The sequence below is a fragment of the Mytilus californianus genome, unplaced genomic scaffold (assembly GCF_021869535.1).
Source record: "Mytilus californianus isolate M0D057914Y unplaced genomic scaffold, xbMytCali1.0.p SCAF_2, whole genome shotgun sequence".
Taxonomy (NCBI): Eukaryota; Metazoa; Mollusca; class Bivalvia; order Mytilida; family Mytilidae; genus Mytilus; species Mytilus californianus.
Window position 1 is genome coordinate 53,588,082 of NW_026262668.1, and position 23,382 is coordinate 53,611,463.

Here is a 23,382-nt window from a genome sequence, read left to right on the forward strand (position 1 = left end):
CAAAAAGAAGATTTGGGAGAATATATGCTGTAAAATTAATGCAACAAACCACACAGACCATAAACGTACGGTAGAGGAGATACGGAAGAAGTGGACGACCTACATGAGCAGTGTTAAGAAGGCTGTTTCAAATAATCGTCGCGAGACACGGAAGACTGGCGGCGGACTTCCACCAGAGGAAGTGACTCAACTTAAAGATAAATTCGTCGGGATCATTGGAGAAACCCAAATAGAAGACATAGAAGGAGGAACTGACACAGGATCTGTACCATCTGCTGATGGAAGTGAAAAACAAATGTCTTGGACTTCACTTTCCCTACCTTTCCGAATTCTAGAAGTTTAAATTCGACTATGGAACACGGTAAGTTTCTTTATAAAAAATAATAAGATGTTATGAGGACAGTGGCTAATCAAGGGGGTCCGGGGATTTTAGCCCCCCTTTTTGTTGGACACCTAATAGTTTTGTATGGGGAAATATGGTTGAAACCCCCTTTTTATATGACTTGCATGTGTTGGAACCCCCTTTTAAAATGGCTGGATCCACCCCTGGAGGGCCAATGAGACAACTCTCCATCCAATACACAATATAATTAATGTAAGCAATTATAGGTTACGGTACGGCCTTTAACGCGGAGCTTAGGTTCACACTAAACAGCAATCTATAAAGGGCCACAAAATTGCGTGTGACTTAGGACAGAAACATAAAAAAGTAGCGGGGTTAAACGTATACACTAGTATCACCCCCTCCCCCCTAAATTTTACTCCATTAATATGCAATACAAATTCTAGTGCCTAATTGTTTATTATACCCCCTGGCAAACAAAGTTTGAGCATTTAGGAACCACACTGTCCGTCCGTCTGTCTCTCCTTCCGACGGTGTAAGTGCAACTAATCCTTAAAGGTCCCTTAAAGGCTTATTGGATTTTTATTATATATATATATATATATATATTTATAAGAACGATATTATAATTTACACAGTTGTAGTACAGTACATAAAATACGTTAGTGCATCATGTGCAATTTTTTCACATGTGGTACGATAACTCGTTTGCTTTAACAACATCTTGCTAAACTATAATTGTATAACAAAGTGTCGGGACTAACATTAGAAGGGTTCATAACTATTTTGATGCATTTAGCTTGTGTATCTTTAAGACTCGCATTGCTCTTTGTCTGTTATTTTCAATCTATTACAATATAAAACCGATGAATATAAATTAGTTCATTCTATTTCAGAACATAGATGCTCGCTCTTGACAGAGAGCTCCAAGGATTCATGTATGACAGAAGTGTCACCAATCGCCTAATCTACAATGAAATCTAAGAAGACGCTTGAGGACAAAACAACACAGAGTTTGATTGCCATCGAAGAGAGACGACTGAAAGTAGAAGAAGATAGGCTTCGTGTTGAAAAACAGAGATTGACCATGGAGTCGGAAAAACTTGCTACAGAAAGACAGCGATTTTACATTGAACAACAGAAACACCAACTGTATATGGCACAAATGAACATTAATTTCGCACAAATGGTTATCCAAGTGTTAGACCAACAAACACTGAACACACCTGATGATGGCTAGATGAAAATTTATATAACTCGCATAATATTACATTACAACTTTTTTGTTTATCTTAATTCATTTGAATTATTATTGAGTTTAGTATTTTGTTGTTTTGTTTTAAAGCTGTCAACCTAAGCATTGAACGATTAATAAACTTTCTGCACAATAAGTAGAGGATTTAATAAATGTCTAGTAGTTGAAATGGTAGAAAATACAACATAAAAAAGTATTTCAATGATACAACTTATTCAATGTCTAAATCTTCCATTTATCTCCCTGTTTCAAACATTTGCACCATCATTCAAATGGCCGAAATACTGTTTATGTTTCCCTGGTCTGGGCGATTCCCGTCAATGTCTGCCAGCAATGGGATTCTATTTGTTATACACATATTATGTAAAACATTCACAGCAATAAAAATGTCACAGCATTTTAATGGTTTGTAAAGCAAATGTGCCAACACTTGCATCTATGTTCGTGATTTTAAACCTCCAAAACTTCTTTCGACAACGCTCCTTGTCTTCATGTGGAAGCATTATATCTTTAATGATTTTTCATTGTTGGGTTCAGCACAGGAGTGAGAAGCCATGGTCTAAATGGATACCCACTATCTCCTAATAGCCATCTATGATCAATTGTTCCGTCCTCAAACATTTCACTTAAGCTAGAATGAAGGCGTTATGAGTTGCACCTGGCCATTTAGCTACAATGTTCAAACATTTCATGTCAGAGTCACATACTCCTTGAACATTAATAGAGTGATAGTTTTTTTCTGTTCACATATAAATGTTCATCTTTTAATGCAGATTTTATCCTAATGTGCGTCCTGTCTATTGCTCCGACGATATTTGGGAAGTCATCAATGATATAAAAGCCTTCTATCATGTTATGCAGCTGTGCTCGATCAGCTGGCATCTTGATATAATCGTTGCATACTCTTTTCAAACACACTGTCACTTCACGGGTAATTCTTGAAACTCTCGAGATGGAAATGTTATGTACGTCGGCATTAACGAGCTCCCAGTTGCAAAAAAATCTCAAAGCAACTATAACTTGTAAAGACACAGGGAAAGCGTGAGATCCCCTCGTTGGTCTTTGGAGATTAAATTCAAACATTTTGCAAAATATCAATAATCATAGAACGTGACAGTCTGTATTTTCTTACTATTTCTGCATCATCTAAGTAATCCAAATGATTGTCAGGGTCTCTGAATATTATATTTCTGCGTATATTTTGTTGTCGTCGTCTGAGGTGCATTAAAACTGCAGCAGCCATATTTGTTTACAACTCATGTTAGGACATCATAACGATGTCTTAACTTATGACTATCATAAGACCATCATAAGACACCTCTCGTGTAGTCCTAACTTTATGACCAACTTTAAGAGATGTCCTAAGTTAGGACCACTTGGTGAAACACACTTAGAACTAAGATATGTCGTAAGACCATCCTAAGACAGCTTTGTGAAACTGGCCCCTGGTATCCTTGATAAGTTTATATATTTGTACCATTCTGTAATTTCATTTGAATAGAAAAAGCAAATTACTAGTACATTTTGATCAATATAAATAATAATACTCTTTAATGTCTAATATTTGAAGGCAAATGTGTTTTCCATAACATGCTTCAACGAAATATCAGAATTTTTCAATATTTTACTTTGTTCAGGGTTTGAATGAAAAGGATTGGTGAGTTAAAGTTTTGTTAGTATATTTAAAAATCAAAAATACTGGAACAGCTTAATTTAGATTATTATCATTCTTCATTAATTGAGAGTGTCATGTAAATTATGACGGTCAGTTATCTAAAAAGATTGATGCAGGAACCCTGTTTCATATAATTTGTTATAACTTGTATGGTTTTTGCTATTCCCTCAATGTTCGGTTTGTCATACAGCGCCATAAAATAATTATGGTTTTTAAATTGTTTTGTATTGAGCGTTCTTGGTGACGATAAATCATTAAAAGCAATTTAAATTATCTAACAGGATCGATACAATGGCTTCGATATGGCATGCGTCTGACAAAAATAGGCACCTAACAACTGCTCATATAACAAGCGATATTTTTTTGATATGACTATGTTGAGCTAAGGCGTCCTCATGCTGTTTCGCCTTTTGTTTAGCCCTGTGTATTTAAATTTGTCTTTCCTAGTCACGGACTGTCTGATTGATAGGTGTCTGAGTTATTCCCGTCTGATGGCAAATATTCCATGTTAAATCAGGACGAGAACAAATAAAACATAACTTTAGATGAAAATAACCCGTTTGATAATTGCATGTCTGCACCGAAGCACTGACTACTAAGCTTTTGATATAAACATGAAGTGGATAACATCAATGGTCTTTAATAAACACTAACGATCGTCGTTTGAAACAGGAGACAGTTGTATACACTCGTAAATTCATTTTACCAGAAACGAAGAATAATAAATCCGCGCCTTTTTTTAAGAATCAGCTACATTTATCTCATCTGAATAACTGGTGAGGAACTAAGCAGTATGCATAAAATAGCCGGTTACCACGTGTAAGTATCTACCTTCCCTAGCTTATAAAGAAACAATGCAATCAATATCATTTTATTTTATTGTTTAGGAGACAAGATCACAAAAGATGTTTTTTTTTTTTTATATGTAACTGAAATCAATAATGAATGATATTATATTCATTAATTTAAATAACAGTTAAAATAAGTTTAATACAATATAAGCTGACGCATTAATGTCATATAATGTAAAGTTTGGTAATATGTTAGTGACCTTGCCATAACGTGAAAATTTAATGACAATTGGGAATGGTGATAAACGAGAAATTGAAATAAATGATAATAAATGGACACATATGAATGAAGTATTTAATACTTCAAATGAACAGGCGATAAATAATTGAAAGTCACACACACACACATACAGTCTACGTATATACCAATAAGAAAAAAATTATAATTTTGTCACCTTTTATTTTGTTAATAATGGAGACCCCGTGTATTGTATAGAAGTAAGAGTCGTCAAACATTCATAAAAAAAACACAAGTAATGTTTTATCTTTCAATATTTTCAGATATTGTATTGTTTTTTTAAATTTCATTGGTTTAAGTAACGATGCCTAGTTGATGATGGTTGGGATCGGCATCATCGTTTGGAGGGAGATTATAATGGGTTTATTTGATCTTTTCAGGATTTATGAGAATGTATTATTATTTTTGTTCCAATTCATCTATTTTGACAAACTGTATCATTTCAGAAAAGCTTGGTGGCTAATTCCCAAGAGACATGTCGACTTTACATTGAAGTTTTACATTTAATACTTATATTGACAATGTTGGTGCATCTGCAAAGTCCTATGCCATATATTTTAAATCGGACCGTTATTGTTTATGCAGGCCACGTTGGATTCCCAATGTGTCCAATTTATCGACAGAAATATTTTACGACATACGGCAAATGTCAAGAATTGGTCAAAACTAACCTTGCACGTTATAATAAATGAGCTTCCACAATTCTAAAGCCCACCATTTCTAAATAAAAAAAACTTTTTTTTTTATAGAATATCCCCAAGCAATGTACAGACAATGGTGCTCATGTGTCCGTGTGTTTTGTCTGAATTTTGCAACCATGGCATTATGTAAAATTACTAGCATATAGTTATCTTTGATGAGTTTATGTATAGTGGATAAAGTATAACTACTACTGTTGCTTTCATACATGAAATATATCTGTACATTCTTAGAACATTTCTTTTTCTATTTGGATGCCTTTTACAAGTACGTTCCTTGATATGTATGTCTTACTTTTTACTGGATTTTAATATGTATCAGCTGAAATTTAATGTGTGATGAAGTTAAGAACATAAACAGTCTATCGATGTTTTGTTTGTGGGAATAGTACTGACGTGGTTTGCTTTGAATTCTGCGATTTGATTACAATATTTTTCATCAACATTAATTTACTGATTAAAGTTTATAGATAATATAGATGATCCTATGGGTTATCCAGAAGTCCAGCAAATTTGCATTCACAAGAAAACATTACTATACACAATTTCATTGTATCATAATGATGTTGAGGAAGACTCTGTCGGGAACCTGGATTTCAGTTTCAAGGTCCAAATGATTTTATCCATGAAAATCCATTCGGACGATAATAAATGCAGATAAGACTTAGACATTTTACTATTGTCATACATTACTTTCGATATCTGAAAAAAAAAACATAAAGAGTTTATGATAGAAGTAATTAATATGAACTTAAAAGCGAGCAAATATGTTACAGTTAAAAATGTTTATGAAGTTAAGATGTTGTACAAAGCGGCATAACCATGAAATGTCATGCATATCACTCAAGAAAATAACCTGAGAAATAAAAAAAATGAAAGTTTTATTCTATACAATTAAATTATAAGATTTTACGCAATGTTTACGTCCACGTTGAACAATCACACATATTAGTATGAATAATAAGCAGTCAATTCTTAAAAAGGGAAAGAAATGAATCGTAAATATCAATAATTAATTAGTACCTTTTCAAAGTTTTTATTTTCAGTTTTGTGACGATATTTTGAGAAAATAGTATGTCAATAGCATGTCACGTTTTCGGGTCTTTTACGTGTATAATCAACTAAGGTTGGAGTGGGCACTTTGATCATTTGTTTTGGTAGGCATGAGCGGCTGAGACATCCAGTACCCCACCCTTTTCATATATTTTGAATAACAGAAAAAAAACATCATTACGTATCATATGTATTTGACCAAAAATACACCCGTAGTTGTCATGATTACGATATTTCATGTGGAGATGAAATAGATTTCACTTTTACAAATTGTGACTTGGATGGTGAGTTGTCTCATTAGCACTCATACCACATCTTCTTATATCTATTGACAAATATCTTATGTATTTCCGACTGTGGTTTTAATTGCATCTTTGAAAATATCGGAATATTACTAGTTTCAAAAACGTTTGCTTAACCAGTAACTTTCATCTTAATTTATCCATCTTACCATATATTTTTAACCTCGAAAAAGTTACCTTTTCCAAAAGTTCAAATCTGCTACCTTCAAATTCACATGTAACAATTATAACAACTCACTTACCCTGTTCATCATTGTAGTTATATCGAAACTGGTTTATTTTAGTCTGAAAATATGCAAATATTCTCTGACTTGGTGTAAACTGTTTTACCCGCTGCCTACATAAAGGGCACTTTGTCTGACTTTTTAAAGACTCTGTCATACACTTTTGATGGAATGCTGAAAAATGATACATACGTATTGTTCCGATTCCATTGTTTTAGTTCATGACATTTAATAGCATAGAATTGCTTTTATCTGAAGCAATTATTTTTTCATCCTATATTTATAACTATCCGTTTCAAATTATAATATCAAAATAAAAAATATCATAAAAAAACAAAAGAACCCGAATTATTAATCAAGATTTATTTGAAGTAAAGAATTTGTACACTTAAGACGTCATTTATTTTAGCAAGGACTCAGTAGGTGCATCTACAAGCTTAGATCTTAAAAACCATAGTGAAAAAAAATTACTTTACAGTGTATTCATCATCGTTACTGTAGAACTACATTTAAACGAAATTAAACAATAATAGCATGTAAAACAAAGACTTTATACTTTGCAAAAGACAAAAGTTTAAATTAAATTAGCAGGTTAATAAAATTCCACTTACTATGGTTACAATGTAGTTAAACAATTTTCTTACTATGGTTACAATGTAGTTTAATAATTTACTTACTATGGTTACAATGTAGTTTAACAATTTGACCCATTCTGGAATCTTTAGAATCTAGACAGACACCACAATCAGAACCTGGAAAACAGAAGGCATTGTATCAAAAAATATATTATAGTTGATTCATATAAATAATGTGGTATGAGTGCCAATGAGGCAACTCTCCATCCAAATCACAATATATAAAAAGTGAGCAAATATAGGTCAAAGTACGGCCTTCAACACGGAGCCTTGGACCACACCGAACAGTAAGCTATAAAGGCCCCAAAATGACTAGTGTAAAACAATTCAAAAAGGAAAAACAACGGTCTAATCTATATAAAAAACGAGAAACGAGAAACACTTATGAACCACACCAACAAACTACAACCACTGAACAACAGGCTCCTGACTAAGGACAGATGCATGAAAATGCAGCGGGTTTAAACGTTTTAACAGGCGCCAATCTTCACCCTAACCTGAGACAATAGTGTAACATTACAACATAAAAAGCCACACTATAAAATATTAATTGAAATGGCTTAACTCGATCAAAAAGACATTTATACAAACACAAGTAAACATACGCTGAACGAAATAGTTTGTTGTTAGGAGTACGGAAGTAAACATTTTTTACAAAATTAATAAATTAGTTGTTCACAGTACGAGTACAGAAGTGAATATTTGTCGTCATACTAAATACTTATCAAAGGTGGAACATATTAGAAATAGTGAGACGAGAAATAACACAAATTAAGTAAACATTGAATTACAGAAATGCATTACAAATTGTGTCAACAGGGCAAATTAACACGAAAGTGCGATTTGAGAGTACTCGCAGTTACTGAAAGCTAGTTAAAATCCAAAAACAATGAATAATAAAAATATCAGGCATCAGAGACTAAAATCAATTAAAACACATCCGAGGGATTTAGTGTTTTAACGCCATGGACAGTCAAAGAAGACATGACTTGTGCAATGCCAAAATAAAAGTATCGACAAGCAGTAGGATCGTTATGATATAACTTTATAATAAATATGTATCATGTTATATATAGATAAAGCAATCTCTAAATAGAAAATAAACGTCACCATCTTATGGTGTTTATATATCTCAACTTGTACGATTCGCTCGTGTATGTAACAACGTATTAGATTTTAGCGAGAGAAATTTATGTATTACTGAAAAATTATTACACCAGGGTTTTCGATATCATAAACTAGTCAAAACATTTACTAAATTTTATCATCGGTATAAGGACATCATTCGTAAATATAACTCAACATGCAGACATCTTATACGTTCAGGTATTTCACATCCAATCTTTTATGGTAATATTATTTACAAAGCACAAAAATGTCAGTATTCACCTCAAAAGCTAACAAAACCTTTAAACAGACTTATTAAGAAGGGATATAGTTACGATACTGTTGTCAGGTCATTAAAGATTGCATATTTTGGCTTTAATATTGATTCACTTATAGGGTCTTTGCATCGGAATTAAACATATTTATTCTAAAACCAGTTGTTGGCATGACACGGGTTATGTTCTTCTCACATATTTTATGATGGTACAATATTAAAATCCTAACAGGAGGGATTGTGCCTGATATTCATATGATAAAGACATAAACTTTCAATCAGTTTAATTGAGGTCTGGAACTGGTATGTCAGTAACTGCTAGTAGTCTGTTGTTATTTATGTATTATTGTCATTTTGTTTATTTTCTTTTGTTTGCTATTCTAACATCGGACTCGGACTTCTCTTAAACTGAGTTTTACTGTGCGTACTGTTGTGCGTTTGTTTTTTCTACATTGGCTAGAGGTATAGGGGGAGGGTTGAGATCTCAAAAAACATGTTTCACCCCGCCGCATTTTTGCGCCTGTCCCAGGTCAGGAGCCTCTGGCCTTTGTTAGTCTTGTATCATTTCTAATTTTAGTTTCTTGTGTATAATTTAGAGTTTAGTATGACGTCCATTATCACAGAACTAGTATACATATTTGTTTAGGGGCCAGCTGAAGGACGCCAGCGGGTGCGGGAGTTTCTCGCTGCATTGAAGACCCATTGGTGGCCTTCGGCTGTTGTCTGCTCTATGGTCGGGTTGTTGTCTCTTTGACACATTCCCCATTTCCATTCTCAATTTTATATATTTTACTATGATTATCAATTAACAGAAAAACATTCAAAGCTTGCCATACAAAAATAATGCTTAATATCCTCTCAGCTACCCTGGGTATGGATCGAATTCGTTCTTAGTTTTCCGTCTACGCGATACGACCACCCCACAAGAGGCGTCTGTGTAACTGTGTGGGGTGTTTAAGTACGCAGCCATCAGGTCGGAATAGGGACGTTAAACCTTCAAGCTTATTTGAATCGGGAAGGGAGAAAGTGCACTTTCTTTACGTTAAAGAACACTTGAAACAACTTTTTCAGGGGTCCGTACGTTGTCTATTGCGAGGCACACAATGTCTGCGTCTAATCAACATGTCCTCATTTTCAATTAGCAAATTAGATATTTCGCCCTTCATCTTGGTCAACACGCTTTGTTCCAATTGTCGTAGTCGCAATCTCGTCCTCTTTGTCTCGAATGTGACCTACCGAACTAGATTTATCACCGGTTTTGTACTTACATGAGCGACACGACGGGTGTTACATGTTGAGTAGGATCTGCTTACCCTTCTGGAGCACCTATGATCACCCCACGTGTTTTTTTGTCATGGCTTCTACTTATGAGTTTGGTAATCCTTTGGTATCTTTTACGAGAAATATTCAAGAACTGTAGTTCTGGTTTATTTTATGATATATAATGTAAGAGAACAAAAATATATCATATTTTCGCCGCAATTCTTAAGTAATGATATTAAATAAAATTGCGTTTTAGCACATTCGGTATGTGGTAATTTTCAACGCAGATATTTGATTTTAGAAGCGATCCTTTGCACTAAAGAACCATCTTTTGTTAAAATTGAAAGGAAGTTTGAATTTTGTCATCTTAACTTCTGAACAACTTAAACCAATAGCTATATTTTAAAGTAATGACCCGAATTAAACAAAACAGACTTTTGCCTTATTGGTGCTTTATACTTTGCTTTATAATGCTGAAAATATTCATGTTTTGAGTTGAAATTGTTGTTTCACTGCATTTAAATGCGAAATTGTTCTTTTATTGCAATAAAAGGTTATTTCCTTCAGGGAAATCTTGTCCACACACCTTAACACACCAACGTTGTCATAGAATCGTCCAATAAAGTTACGATACACATCCTCTGAAAAATTATGTTGGTCCCTGAAGTTTGTCTTAAAGCAAACATTATCCAATATGTGGACCTACATCAGATACTGGGATGATTGTCATTATAAAAAGACACACCATGGCATTATCATTAATGCAATTTACCAAAACGTGTTGAATTGTGTTCATCAGGTATTTTTTGCATATTTTTCGACTTTACCTAAATTCTATATAATTTTGCAGGTAAAAGGTTGAAATTTAAAAAAAAACGGAAGATTTGAATTACTATTGTTAAACAGCAAGGATTGAAATACAGAATTTATGAGTGTCAAAAAAAAAGAAGAACAGGAAGGACGGAAGAGAAATCGATTTTCACTCCCGCCGGCAGAGTCACATGTCTGAATTATTATTTAGACTTACAATGACTTCTCGTGAGCTTACCGCTGTATGGTTAGTTGCATTATGTTTATCTCTATAATTTATAACTTAAAGTATTTGCTTGCCTTTTCATATCACTGTTATCATAGGACCGAGGAAGTAAATTAAAGAGAAAGTAAATAGGAAACCAGAATGAAAACAATTCGGAATTATCAACGGTCTTTGAAAGATAAAAGATGTTTTGGATTTACCTTGATAAGGTACAAATAGTAGTAATTAATGTAAGCCCATACACCAACGTTGCAAATTATTGTTAAAAAGTCAGTTAAACAAGATACGATCAATCACTTTTTTTCAAGGTAGGGCCTATTACTCCTGAATTTATTTCTCACAAGCGCCATTTTCTAAATGTCCTTAATTCTTTACTTAAACTCGCTGTATTATGGATTCATATAAGTTCTTTAAGGCTTTAACAACATTTTGGAGCATTTTCGAACATGTGACAAAATTATTTAACAATGCTTCAAAACAGTTATTTAAAAAGTCTTGGACAAAATTAGCATAACCTTTAAAATTGAATAGAAAGGACATTGTTAACCAAAACCAAATTATGTAGAAAGTAACTCAGAGTCTAATTATTGTCATTCAACTACCAATTAATTCATTCCGTAGATGCAAAATCTAAAAAACATTTGTAGGATTTTCTTCAACATAAAATTGAGAATGGAAATGGGGAATATGTCAAAGAGACAACAACCCGAACAAAGAGCAGACAACAGCCGAAGGCCACCAATGGGTCTTCAACGCAGCGAGAAAATCCCGAACCCGGAGGATGTCCTCAGTTGGCCCCTAAATAAAATTGTGTACTTGTTCAGTGAAAATGGACGTCACACTTAACTCCAAAACATATCAATGAACTAAAATTAAAAAAACATACAAGACTAACAAAGGCCAGAGGCTCCTGACTTGGGACAGGCGCAAAAATGCGGCGGGATTAAATATGTTTTGTGAGATCTCAATCCTCCCCCTATACCTCTAGCCAATGTAGAATAAAGAAACACATAGCAATACGCACAGTAAAACTCAGTTTAAAAGAAGTCCGAGTCCGATGTCAGAATAGGTAACAAAAGAAACTAAGCAAAATGACAATGATACATAAATGAACAAAGGACTACTAGCAGTTAATGACATGCCAGTTCCAGACCTCAATTAAACTGATTGAAAGATTATGTCTTCATCATATAAAAATCAAGTACAATCCCTCCCGTTAGGGGTTAAGTATCATACCATCATAAAATATATGAGAAGAACATAACCCGTATCATGCCAACAACTAGTTTTAGAATAAATGTGTTTATTTCCGATGCAAAGACCCTATGAGTGAATCAATATTAATACCAAAATATGCAATCCTTAATGACTTGACAACAGTATCGTAACTATATCCTTTCCGAATAAGTCTGTTTAAAGGTTTGGTTAGCTTTTGAGGTGAATGCCGACATTTTTGTGCTTTGTAAAGAATATTACCATAAAATATTGGATGTGAAATACCTGAATGTATAAGATGTCTGCATGTTGATTTATATTTACGAATGATGTCCTTGTGCCGATGATAAAATTTAGTAAATGTTTTGACCAGTTTGTGATATCGAAAACCCTGGTGTAAAAATTTTTCAGTAATACAGAGATTTCTTTCGTTGAAATCAAATAAGTTGTTACATACACGACCGAATCGAACAAGTTGAGATATATAAACACCATAAGATGGCGACAAAGGAACGTCACCATCTAAAAATGGATAATTAACAATAGGAAATGAAAAATCATCTCTTTTATCATACATTTTGGTATCAAGCTTCCAGTTAAAGATAACGATATCAAGATCCAGGAAAGGGCAGTGTTCATTGTTAGTAATAGCTTTATTTAAAGTCAGTTTGGCAGGATAAATCTCTTTAGTGTACATACTGAAGTCGTCCTTATTGAGAGCCAATATATTATCTAAATATCTAAAAGTGTTATCAAATTTTTTAATCAGATGTTGTTTCGATGGGTCTTTGCTGATTTTAGTCATAAATAGTAACTCATAACAATACAGAAACAGGTCTACAATAAGTGGTGCACAGTTAATCCCCATGGAAATTCCGATAACCTGACGATATACGGAATCTCCATTACGAACAAAAATGTTATCTAGTAAAAATTCAAGGGCAGGTCCAATTGACATAGTTCTTTTGTTTGTTGTTACTAAAAAATGACCTAAAAGAGTTTGAACATATATATTCGCATTCCGACTTTTTAAATGCCCATTTAATAAGGTGTGTGATTTTTTTCTTAATTAGATTATGAGGCAACGTGGTATATAGGGTAGAAAAATCAAAACTTTGAACAGATTCGAAATCACCAATATAAGCATGCAATTTATCAAGTACTTCCAACGAATTTTTGACACTCCAAAAGTAATTATTTCCACTATTTTCAAAGGCCTTATTTGAACAATTTATTACCAGGTTTTTGATTGTACCAAGTGTACTAGAAAGTAGAATAGATAGTTTAGCAGTGGAACAATGGCTTGGAGACGAAATAAATCTATATTTGTAAATATTTTTGTGCAGCTTCGGAAGCCAGTACATAGTTGGAACTTTCATTGTATTTGGTTCTGCTTGTAAAGAGGTTGCTAAAAGTTTATGTTTGTTACAGATGTCATTTTCCGAAAATGGAGTCAGTTGGAATGTTGGTGAATTCGTGATTTCCTTTTGTAGAACATCAATGTAAAACAATAATGATATTGTTAGCAGCCTTATCAGCCGGGACAAAAATATATTCCTTGGCGAGTTCTTTTAGCTTATGTTTGATACGGGAAATTGGGCTATTATGGTTGTTGTTAGGAGTAAAATGATCTTTAAAATGTTGAATACGTATATCAACTATTTTCATTACCGAATTAAAAAAAGAATCTAATGATTTCTTGTCAGCTTTTTCTCGTTTTATCCATTTAGAGCAGTAAGTACGGATTGAGTCGTGGATAATGTTACGACACTCATTCCAATTAATAATTGACGGGTGACGATATTTAGGTCCTTTACTGAGGAATGATTTCAACTCTTGGTCACGAACGATGTTAAGGTCTCCTGTTATAACATGGGAACTGGGGCCATAAATGTATTCGGATTTACTGCAATTTCATGAGGTAGATGTATTGTCACTGATATTAACATCTTTACACACTTCGCTGTAAACAAACACATATTTCCGTGTAGATTTTTTGTAAACATAACAAATAAGAGGGAGTTCAGTATTATCAAAATAGCCAGGAATTTGTTCTTTAACAGAATGATCATTAAAAATACCGGCATTATTTACAAAATCAAAACCTTTATTGACATATTTAATTTTCATAAAATGTTTTTTGTGATCTTCAGGGCGATCAATTTTTGAAAACAATTTAGAATAACAATATGCAATTATGATTTGGACGATTTCATACTTAGGACTGCAATATGGAATTGTGTTATCATGTTGATAGTAGAGGAATATATAAAACTGTTGCATGTTTTTTTTTATGAGTATTAAAAAGACTCCTTAATATTAAAATTCCAATAGGTCTTAACAACTTTATGTTTCTGAACATGCGAGTGAAACAAATTCAGGATAAATTGGCTCTTCTCCCATTTTCAATTATAATAGGTGTAACCGATTCTTCCTTTTATCACACATTGTCAAATATTTTTAAAATGCATACAAACAAAAGTTTCATGTTTTTCATACATTTCAACCATTAATCTTTTTGTAATTACATCATATAACTTCATATAGAGTAACACTATACTTATCAATCATAAGAAGTTTGACTTGATACAATAAAAATAATTTTTACAACGGTCATTCACATTAAAAGTGTGAAAAACATTACATTTTCATGTATTTGAATGATTAAAACCAAGCTCTTAAACTACAGGCTAGATAAGAGATTGCACTTTAAATATAGACAATGCAATTAATTTCCTATAGGCACTCCTTTAACGGCTTAAACTGTTCCATTTTAAAGTAAAGTTTCGGAAAAAATTATATCCTGGAATTGAAATTTCACATGCACTACTATTTTTTTGCAAAGGTCAAAACATAGTCATAGGATTGTGCTGCATATTTTCAACATTTATATGCCTCGAACTTCTAAGTGCTTAAACTTAGACTAAAACTGTACTATCCCTCCCTTTATGTTGAGTCTTCCTGAGACCTCTATCCAACTGTATTTAAACTGGGAAAATTCCAAAGTTGTGAATCTTTGAGATGAAACATGGAGATCGTATCATGGAACCAGTAGGTAAACAAAACAATTTATCTATGAATATTACACCATTTTGAATTTATAAATGTTATAAATGACTCATAGTTCAGTTCTCAGAATGAATTAATTACATGACATCCCTTATATATAGCCTTTAAAATACGATGTGAGCTTGTTTGGCGTTTTGGGGTTTTTAATGCAAGTGCGTCGGCAGTTATGTACAAATTGACGACAGGACATTTCATTTGAAAATTGATTGATGCCTTGAACTTTTTGTGTGAATTAAATCTGATTCCAAATTGTAGTGAATTTATTTTGTGTTCCCTAGCCTGAAAAAAAATATGTTTGTACTTGAATGAACAAAAATACAGTCCTTGTAATCAGTCATAAAAGTTCAAAAACTTTGTTATCTTTAATCTTGCAGACTTGGAAAAAAAGGGATAAATGCAGGTGCCCCTGAAGGATAATCAGTTGTTCCCGTTTCACATGAGGCCCCTGTCGTGTTGCCTGTGGTTGGAAAAATCTGTTGATGTTCTGTATTCAGTGATCTCACAAACGAGAAAAGAGAACGTGATTGTTGCTCATGTAGTCATATGTGATACATATATTCCAGAACAGTCAACCGCATCATGACAGCGTCCGTAAAATATTCGAACAGACGGCTTCAACTTTGGTGTAATACATATATTTAGTTCTCATAAATATATGAAGATTAGTTGTAAAATCTGCATATAAACTGAGGTATAAATCCGTTAGCGTTACCAATTTTACTGGAGCAGAAAGACATGGTATATTTCATTTATTATTTTTAAGTTTCAAAATATCAAATTTAAAAAAGAAAAACTGCGATGTGACATTAATAAACATGAAATGCATGTAATGATGATGTATTGTCTAAAATTGTCAGAAAAAAGCAGTGTAAAAATTAAGAAATACAAACTGATTTTCAACGCTTCCTTAAGATTAAAGAATTCGTTGCAGCAAATTATTGAGGAAACCGTAGGTACCATATTGCAAATAAAAAATTCTATCCTATCCGACCTACCCTCATTTTCCAGTGGCAGTAAAATCTTTCACCCATCATCCCTGTCAACAAACTTTGCAGAACCAAACTTTTGTATTATTTGTAAATGTGTTCTGGTCTTTAAAAATAAAGAGAGAAGATACCGAGGGGCATTCAAAAATTCAAAAAGTAAAAAAAAAAACAACAAAAAACAGACAATACCATGGCTTAAAATCAAAACTACGAAGTAAAAGACAAACAAAATAACAAAATATCATATAGAAACTAAAGACTGAGCAACAAGAACCCCATCAAAAAAGTGAGGGTGAACTCAAGTGCTCCGAAAAGGTAAACAGTTCCTGCTCCAAATGCTGCATCTATCGTGTTGCTTAAGTAAGTAATTAGCTTTTGGTAATGTCACAACCAAAAAGAAGAGGACGGGATTGTGTTTGCAACTAATAAAACATATCAGTTGTCATGATTAACACAGTAATTCCATAATGGTTAACTTAACCATGATGACGTCCGTAAAACTTTCGAAGGGATGTCATGTCTTCAACGTTACCACCTGGAACCCTTGATGTAATAGCTTCTTGTAAGCAGTAATATCAAGTTATCATGAAAGGAAATGCTAGCCCTTGACTATCGTATTAACCGAGAGATTATTAAACATTTTACTCCGTATGCAGGTGATATATGTTTGTCACTTGACGTTCAACAAACAAAAATCACTCAGACTAAACTTTACTTATTAATGTCTATTTGAACTGTTAAGACAGAGTATAGTTCATGCACCAATGGAGAAATTATGTATTTCCAAATATATTTCAGCGCACTTAAGGCACAAGTTAATACGGCCAATTTGAAATAAACTTCCCCTATATAGGTATCAAAATATGTCGAAGTTTTAGAATTATAATTTTTCCGTTGATGGAATGATTTATAATATCCAAGCAATAAAATGATTAAATTTGACTGAAAATTCAAAATCCATTACTTGCTGACATTCATACAAAGAGACAGAAGACACAAGGGAGGAAACAAAAAAATCCTAAGTCCTTTAAAAAGAGATAACACCATGGCCAAAACGAAAAATATTACACAGAAAACTAAAGATTGAGCAATACGAACCCACCCACAAAACGGGAATATACTCATTTGTTCCGGAAGGGCAAGCAGGTCGTGCTCCACTAGTGACATTCGTCGCGTTATTCATTACCAGAAACAATATGGTTGAAAGTCGAATTTGGTTATATCACAATCGAAGAAAAAGGACGGAATTGTGGTTACGACAAGTAGATTTCTGAAGATCGGACCGCTTCCGTTTATTAAGCATTTTCGTTCTTACTATTGCGTCCACATTCACAATTTACGGTATAGTTTTATTCATTTATTCACGTGTTTACAAATGAATATAATTTGCGTGAATGTGCTTATGTGTTATAATGGATGACAATATATTCTTACCCATAATTTTGGCTACCGGAATGTATGTTGCATCTCTGTCTACAATAATCTGTCCATAAAAAAGAGAAACATGATATTGCATATAATACTTAATTTAAACTGACTTTTAAAGTATATTTAGAAAATCGTTCAAGGTAATTAAATGCTAAACATAAACATATGTATCTACTTTCGAATTGGGTTCTTTGAATGCATTCCAATTTTATAATGTTGCTCTATTATTAATTGTTTCGGCAATCTATTGTTGTTGAATGAAGAGTTGTTTATGATATAACATAGTCTATTAATAATGAATATGTGGGTTTAACGTCCACGAGACAGGAAACCAATATAATGTAAACAAAAAATGTTTAGAATGTGTCAAAGACTTAAGTGGCCGAGCTGAAATACTTAATATTCGTAATTTGAAAGGCCCTATTCATATGCGTCCGCAAAAATAGGTGTGTATCTTAAATGTACAAAATGTATATACGAACATTCCAAAATTTTAAAGACCTGAGGTTGAAAACTGTAAGAGGAGTCGATTGCACAGAACAGGTATCCTGCTTTCATCGTCTGATTGAGAGCACGTCCATTCGCCATAGTTTACGCATAATTTCTTGCTAGCCATCTCGAGGTTACTACAAGATTTTTTACAATTGAGAAGTGCCCAAACTGCATGAAAAGCTGTTTAACCGAGTTTCTATTCGCTGTCAATGAATTTAACAGCAGGTAAGAACAAATAGCTGACGTCAACATCAAATAAAATAAAACATAAACAGATAGCTAGAGGTATAGGGGGAGGGTTGAGATCTCAAAAAACATGTTTAACCCCGCCGCATTTTTGCGCCTGTCCCAAGTCAGGAGCCTCTGGCCTTTGTTAGTCTTGTATCATTTTTAATTTGAGTTTAGTATGACGTCCATTATCAGTGAACTAGTACACTTATTTGTTCTGGGGCCAGCTGAAGGACGCCTCCGGGTGCGGGAGTTTCTCGCTGCATTGAAGACCCATTGGTGGCCTTCAGCTGTTGTCTGCTCTATGGTCGGGTTGTTGTCTCTTTGACACATTCCCCATTTCCATTCTCAATTTTAGCTACAAGCAGTGACGAAATAACCGACTTGTGACGACATTGTTTTGTCTACATTTGACTCATAAGTGACGCCCAAATCAAACATTTAGAAATAAATTTTCAGAATCTACAGGACTATGGGTAATCTCATTGTTCGTACACTAATATGAAAGTAACGTTACGTCATTGGTTGAATTTCGATTGTATAGGCCGTTTTTAACCAATCACAACGTTGTGGTGTACGAATTAAAACAAAATTACCCAGAATGCAAGTGGTTGTAAAAACATCATCAAATATACCAGACTTATAATTTAATACGCCAGACGTGCATTTCGTCTACATAAAATTAATCTGTGGCGCTCGAATGAACCCAATTGGAAGGCCAAAGCAATTAGAAAGTTGAGGAACATTTGAAACCAAAAATTAAAAAAAAAAACATTATGCCAACTCTGGTTTAGGCCATCTAAGCCTGGGTATAAAACAGTAAATCTGGCAAGTATCAGGAATATTATCTTACCTCGGAGCGAACGCCTCTTTCTTAAGCAAAATGTAAACAGAAAATATGTTCGTTTTTTAACATTATGCATATTTTAAACTTAAATATTGAGTTTTAGATGGAATATTACGTAGATTAAATTCTGAGGCAAAGTTTCTTCGGAAAATGCCTGTACCAAGTCAGGAATATGACAGATGTTTTCCACTGGTTTCTTCAGTTGATTGATAACTTTTGATTTTGCCAGTTTTTATGGACTTCCCTTTTTGAATTTACCATCTAGTTTGGTATTTTTGTTATACTTTTTTTTTACTTCTTCTAAAATTCCTTTAATCAAAAATTTATATAAACAATACCTTCTTACTATCCTGTTTATGTCTTTTATTACATCGACAACAAACAGCAATGACAATAGCTATCACTAATGACAAGATGATAACCACTGTGGCAACAATATCACCGACCTTGAACTCTGTGTCATTCATTCTGTAAACATAAATCAATTTAAAAAGCATAAACATTTTAAACAACATATAAAAAAGATACACCTTAAACTAACAAACCGAAAAAAGGGAATTTGAAATTATACAAATATACATTTTTTTTTTAAATACGGTATGACATTCTAGTTTATGTTCGTTTTCTAGTTTATGATGCAGAGAATTACTTTGACCAAATTACATAGTTAAAAAAGGTTTTAAAAGGGTTACATATTATCTTTAAAATGATCATTTATATAGTTATAAATACCCAGTTTCCAGTGATTGCTAATGGGGATCTGATAAAAACAAATCCATTGAAAAAATATTTTTAAAAGCTAAAACTTCGACGAAATAAAGGCAACAGTAGTATACCGGTGTTCAAAAGTCATTTTTTTTTAGGTTAATAACCCAAATGGTATCAAACATGACCACCGCTTAATAAAAATGAGGAAAAAATTGCATCACAGCATATTGTATTGTACCCGTAGTCAATGTTACTGTGTTACACACTTTAATGTATTTTTGCGGCTTTTATTATTAAACGGAATGGATACACAAATGCACACAATTTTTTTTCTCTCGATTTTTGAACTTTTAGCTTATGAAATTGAGATAGTTCAAGATTAAATAGGTAACTGGCTTTTTAAAATCAAACAATAGCCCACTATTTATCATTCAAAAGAAGACAGACGTACAACTGTACTAATAAGTACTGAGAGGTTAACATAACCAGTGGAGTCTTGTAACCTACCAACTTAAAAAATTAAAATAGATATAAAACATGAAAAGAAATTTAAAACTGTTTAACGGAACACAATTAACGTTGTTCTTTCTACTCAGAAAAAAAATAAGTTTTAATACTAATGCTATAAGAGATGCAATTCTGATTAATATAAATAATTTCTCATAAAGAAAAAATGGTATATAATACGTCCGAGTTCATTTGTCAACCTGAGTATGAGGGTCTGGATGGGGGTCCTTCAATTCTGTATTCTGTAATTTTTTAGGCCATTTTTCTTTATTCTTTATATTTTTTGCCCATTATTCTCTATTCTTTATTTTTCAGCACCTCATTATTCTTTTCTTTTATTTTTTTGGTCCATTTTTCTTTATTCTTTATATTTTTTGCCCGTTATTCTCTATTCAGTAAACCCCCTCCACACCCTCAACTATACCTGTAACAATGACCGCCAAATTTACATTCAAACGTGCACACAACGAGATTGTAAAATGCAAAATGACATATTGCTGATAGAGAAAGGAAATAGTCTTCCCCAAAACAGAATTGAAGATTATTATCTTCATATCAAATGCGGATTCGTAGATTTCACATCTTTATGCACAACGTATGTAAAAAACTACGATTAACTAAATATATTGTAATATATCTGAAAACAACAGCATCTACCATTTACATCAACATGATTTTCAAAACGTACTATAATTTGAAATTTTAATGCAACACTTTTTGAGCGTATGTTAGAAAGAGCGCAAGACATTTTAGCTAAATCATAAGCGTGACAATGACATCATTTGGGCTAAACAAAATTGGGTCAAATTTACGGTGACTGTCTTCCCGATTGTCCCTTTTTTAAAAATAAAACAAAAACAAAAATACAATCACAATTTGCAAATAATGCTATTTTGAAAAGAAAAGGAATTGGTGCCAGTTTACACCATTTTATGGATGAGATCAGGTAGTACGACAAGGTTACAGTTTTAAAGAATGTTAGCTTTAAATTCAGGACCACAACAAATCTCTGAGAACAATCGATAGACAATTTTCATATTACACCGATTGTAACTTTGATTGTTCATCTTTTAGGTACTCTTACTTGACCGAGTACCAGAATGTCCTAGCACCCATGAGGTAACCTGTCGAAAAATTGTATACTCCGGGGTCAAAAATCGGTTATATAAAATAGTCTATTGAATGTAATTCTTTTATATCTTAACCTAGATGTTTTACACGTGCACGTTATGCATTATTTTTTTATTCAGTGCTGTTAAGACTCATCTTGATTAAAATAACACTTCCACCTTACGTGGGGGCTGAAAGCAAACACTGTCTGGCAAACGGAAGGGTTATATAAAACATAAATATGTTAAAAACCTGTATTTTACCTGTGCATGGCAGGATTACCGTAGCCTAAATATAGACTTTGAAATTTAGCCCAAATGTTGACTTGCGATTGACTTAAATGTATCATATTTTCAGCCCAAATATTTCACCAACTAACACAATCGTGCATCTGCAATTAGATAACGCTTCAGGTTATCATTTCCACAATTGATAATTTGAAATTGTGCGCGATTTCCAGCGTAGATGAGTATTATATGTGAGCTGGCATTAAAATTGAGTATTGCATTTGAAGATTTGCGGCATCAATTTTGATTATTTGTTTACTGGCTCCCGCTGACGCCATGCAGTAAACTCACTTTTCGGCAAATCGAATTGCAAATTGATGCCCTCAAATCTTGAAATATACCTCCTTATCTCATGAATGAAGGTATTCTGAGCAAGGAAAGTTAGTCCTGCACAAACATGCAATGAAACATTATATGCTGATAAAAATATACAAAAGCAAAAACTGAAATTCATATCTTATGTTCCAGTTGGATAAATAATAAAACCCCAACTTACGTTTTCGAACGACTCCAAAAAATTCCAAATTTCATGCAAAAATTTGTACTCCTTGCATTTTGAGGTTTTTGTTAAAATTAACAAATTATAATAGTTCAATCCTTCATAAAGAAGACAATTGGAACAATCCCTGTCTAAATAGAAACATTTTTCGGCACATCCACGCGTCGAAGACATGATTATTCTGTATATATGCAAGGTTGGTTATTTTTAGAACAATTATACAGGGTTTTTACCTATGTATCAGGTATTTAATTAAGCGAAGCTTTTGTTTGTGTATTGAACATACAACACATGTCAATGACCTACATAACTATGATATATTATGTCAATACTTGTATCACCTTAAAGAAATCTATTTCCTTATATTCACAAAGTGAAAGATTTCACGTTTCGTAAAAAATATTTTGTATTATCAAATCGATTATATCGACAAAAATGCTGACGAGGCATTCTTTACATTTAAACGAATTGATCTTACTAATAGCCATGTGTATGCAGAAGTACATTCCAGGCATAAGTACACCTACACTTTCATCTAAGTATTTCGAGACAACAAATTAAAAGAAAAATTGAAAAACTAATTTATCATGTTTATTTTTTTGCCATCACTGGGTGTCCGTTGTCCGTTGACATTTTCCATGACTAAATGTTAATTCTTTTTAATGTATTTCCCTCATCAGCTAAATTTTTTTCAGTGGTGATGTGTGGAGACTCATTACAAAGATTTGTAGTTTCGTACTGATGGATTGCATACAAATTTATGCCTTTTAATTAAAAAAAAAACAAAAAACTCTTTCTTTTTATTTTTAAACTTTTTTATTCGACTTATGAGTTTCAATTTTGACTTATAGTATAATGTACTTTATGCTAGTTTTATTACATAATGATCGATGGCAAGCCGGTTGACTATAAGAAAGACCTCGGTTTAGACGGATTGGTTGATTGATGGTTGCTTAGCGTACACTGGCATATATTCCATGCATGTTCAGGACGAGAACAAATTACCAATGAATACAATAAGTAGATCCTTGAATAGAGGCCGTCCGGGATGA

The 23,382-nt window shown here is 33.0% G+C and overlaps 1 protein-coding gene across 1 annotated transcript; it reads right to left on the reverse strand.

Annotated features, from left to right (window-relative positions):
* Positions 1-4,133: 4,133 nt before the first annotated feature.
* LOC127730025 (uncharacterized) lies at positions 4,134-22,510 on the reverse strand. Its single transcript, XM_052238075.1, has 6 exons — positions 22,328-22,510; positions 19,558-19,687; positions 17,659-17,707; positions 7,317-7,391; positions 6,658-6,813; positions 4,134-5,762 (listed from the first exon to the last, which is right to left on the reverse strand). Exons 1-6 carry the CDS (start codon positions 22,360-22,362, stop codon positions 5,743-5,745), a joined length of 465 nt encoding a protein of 154 aa, XP_052094035.1. The 5' UTR covers positions 22,363-22,510; the 3' UTR covers positions 4,134-5,742.
* Positions 22,511-23,382: the final 872 nt, after the last annotated feature.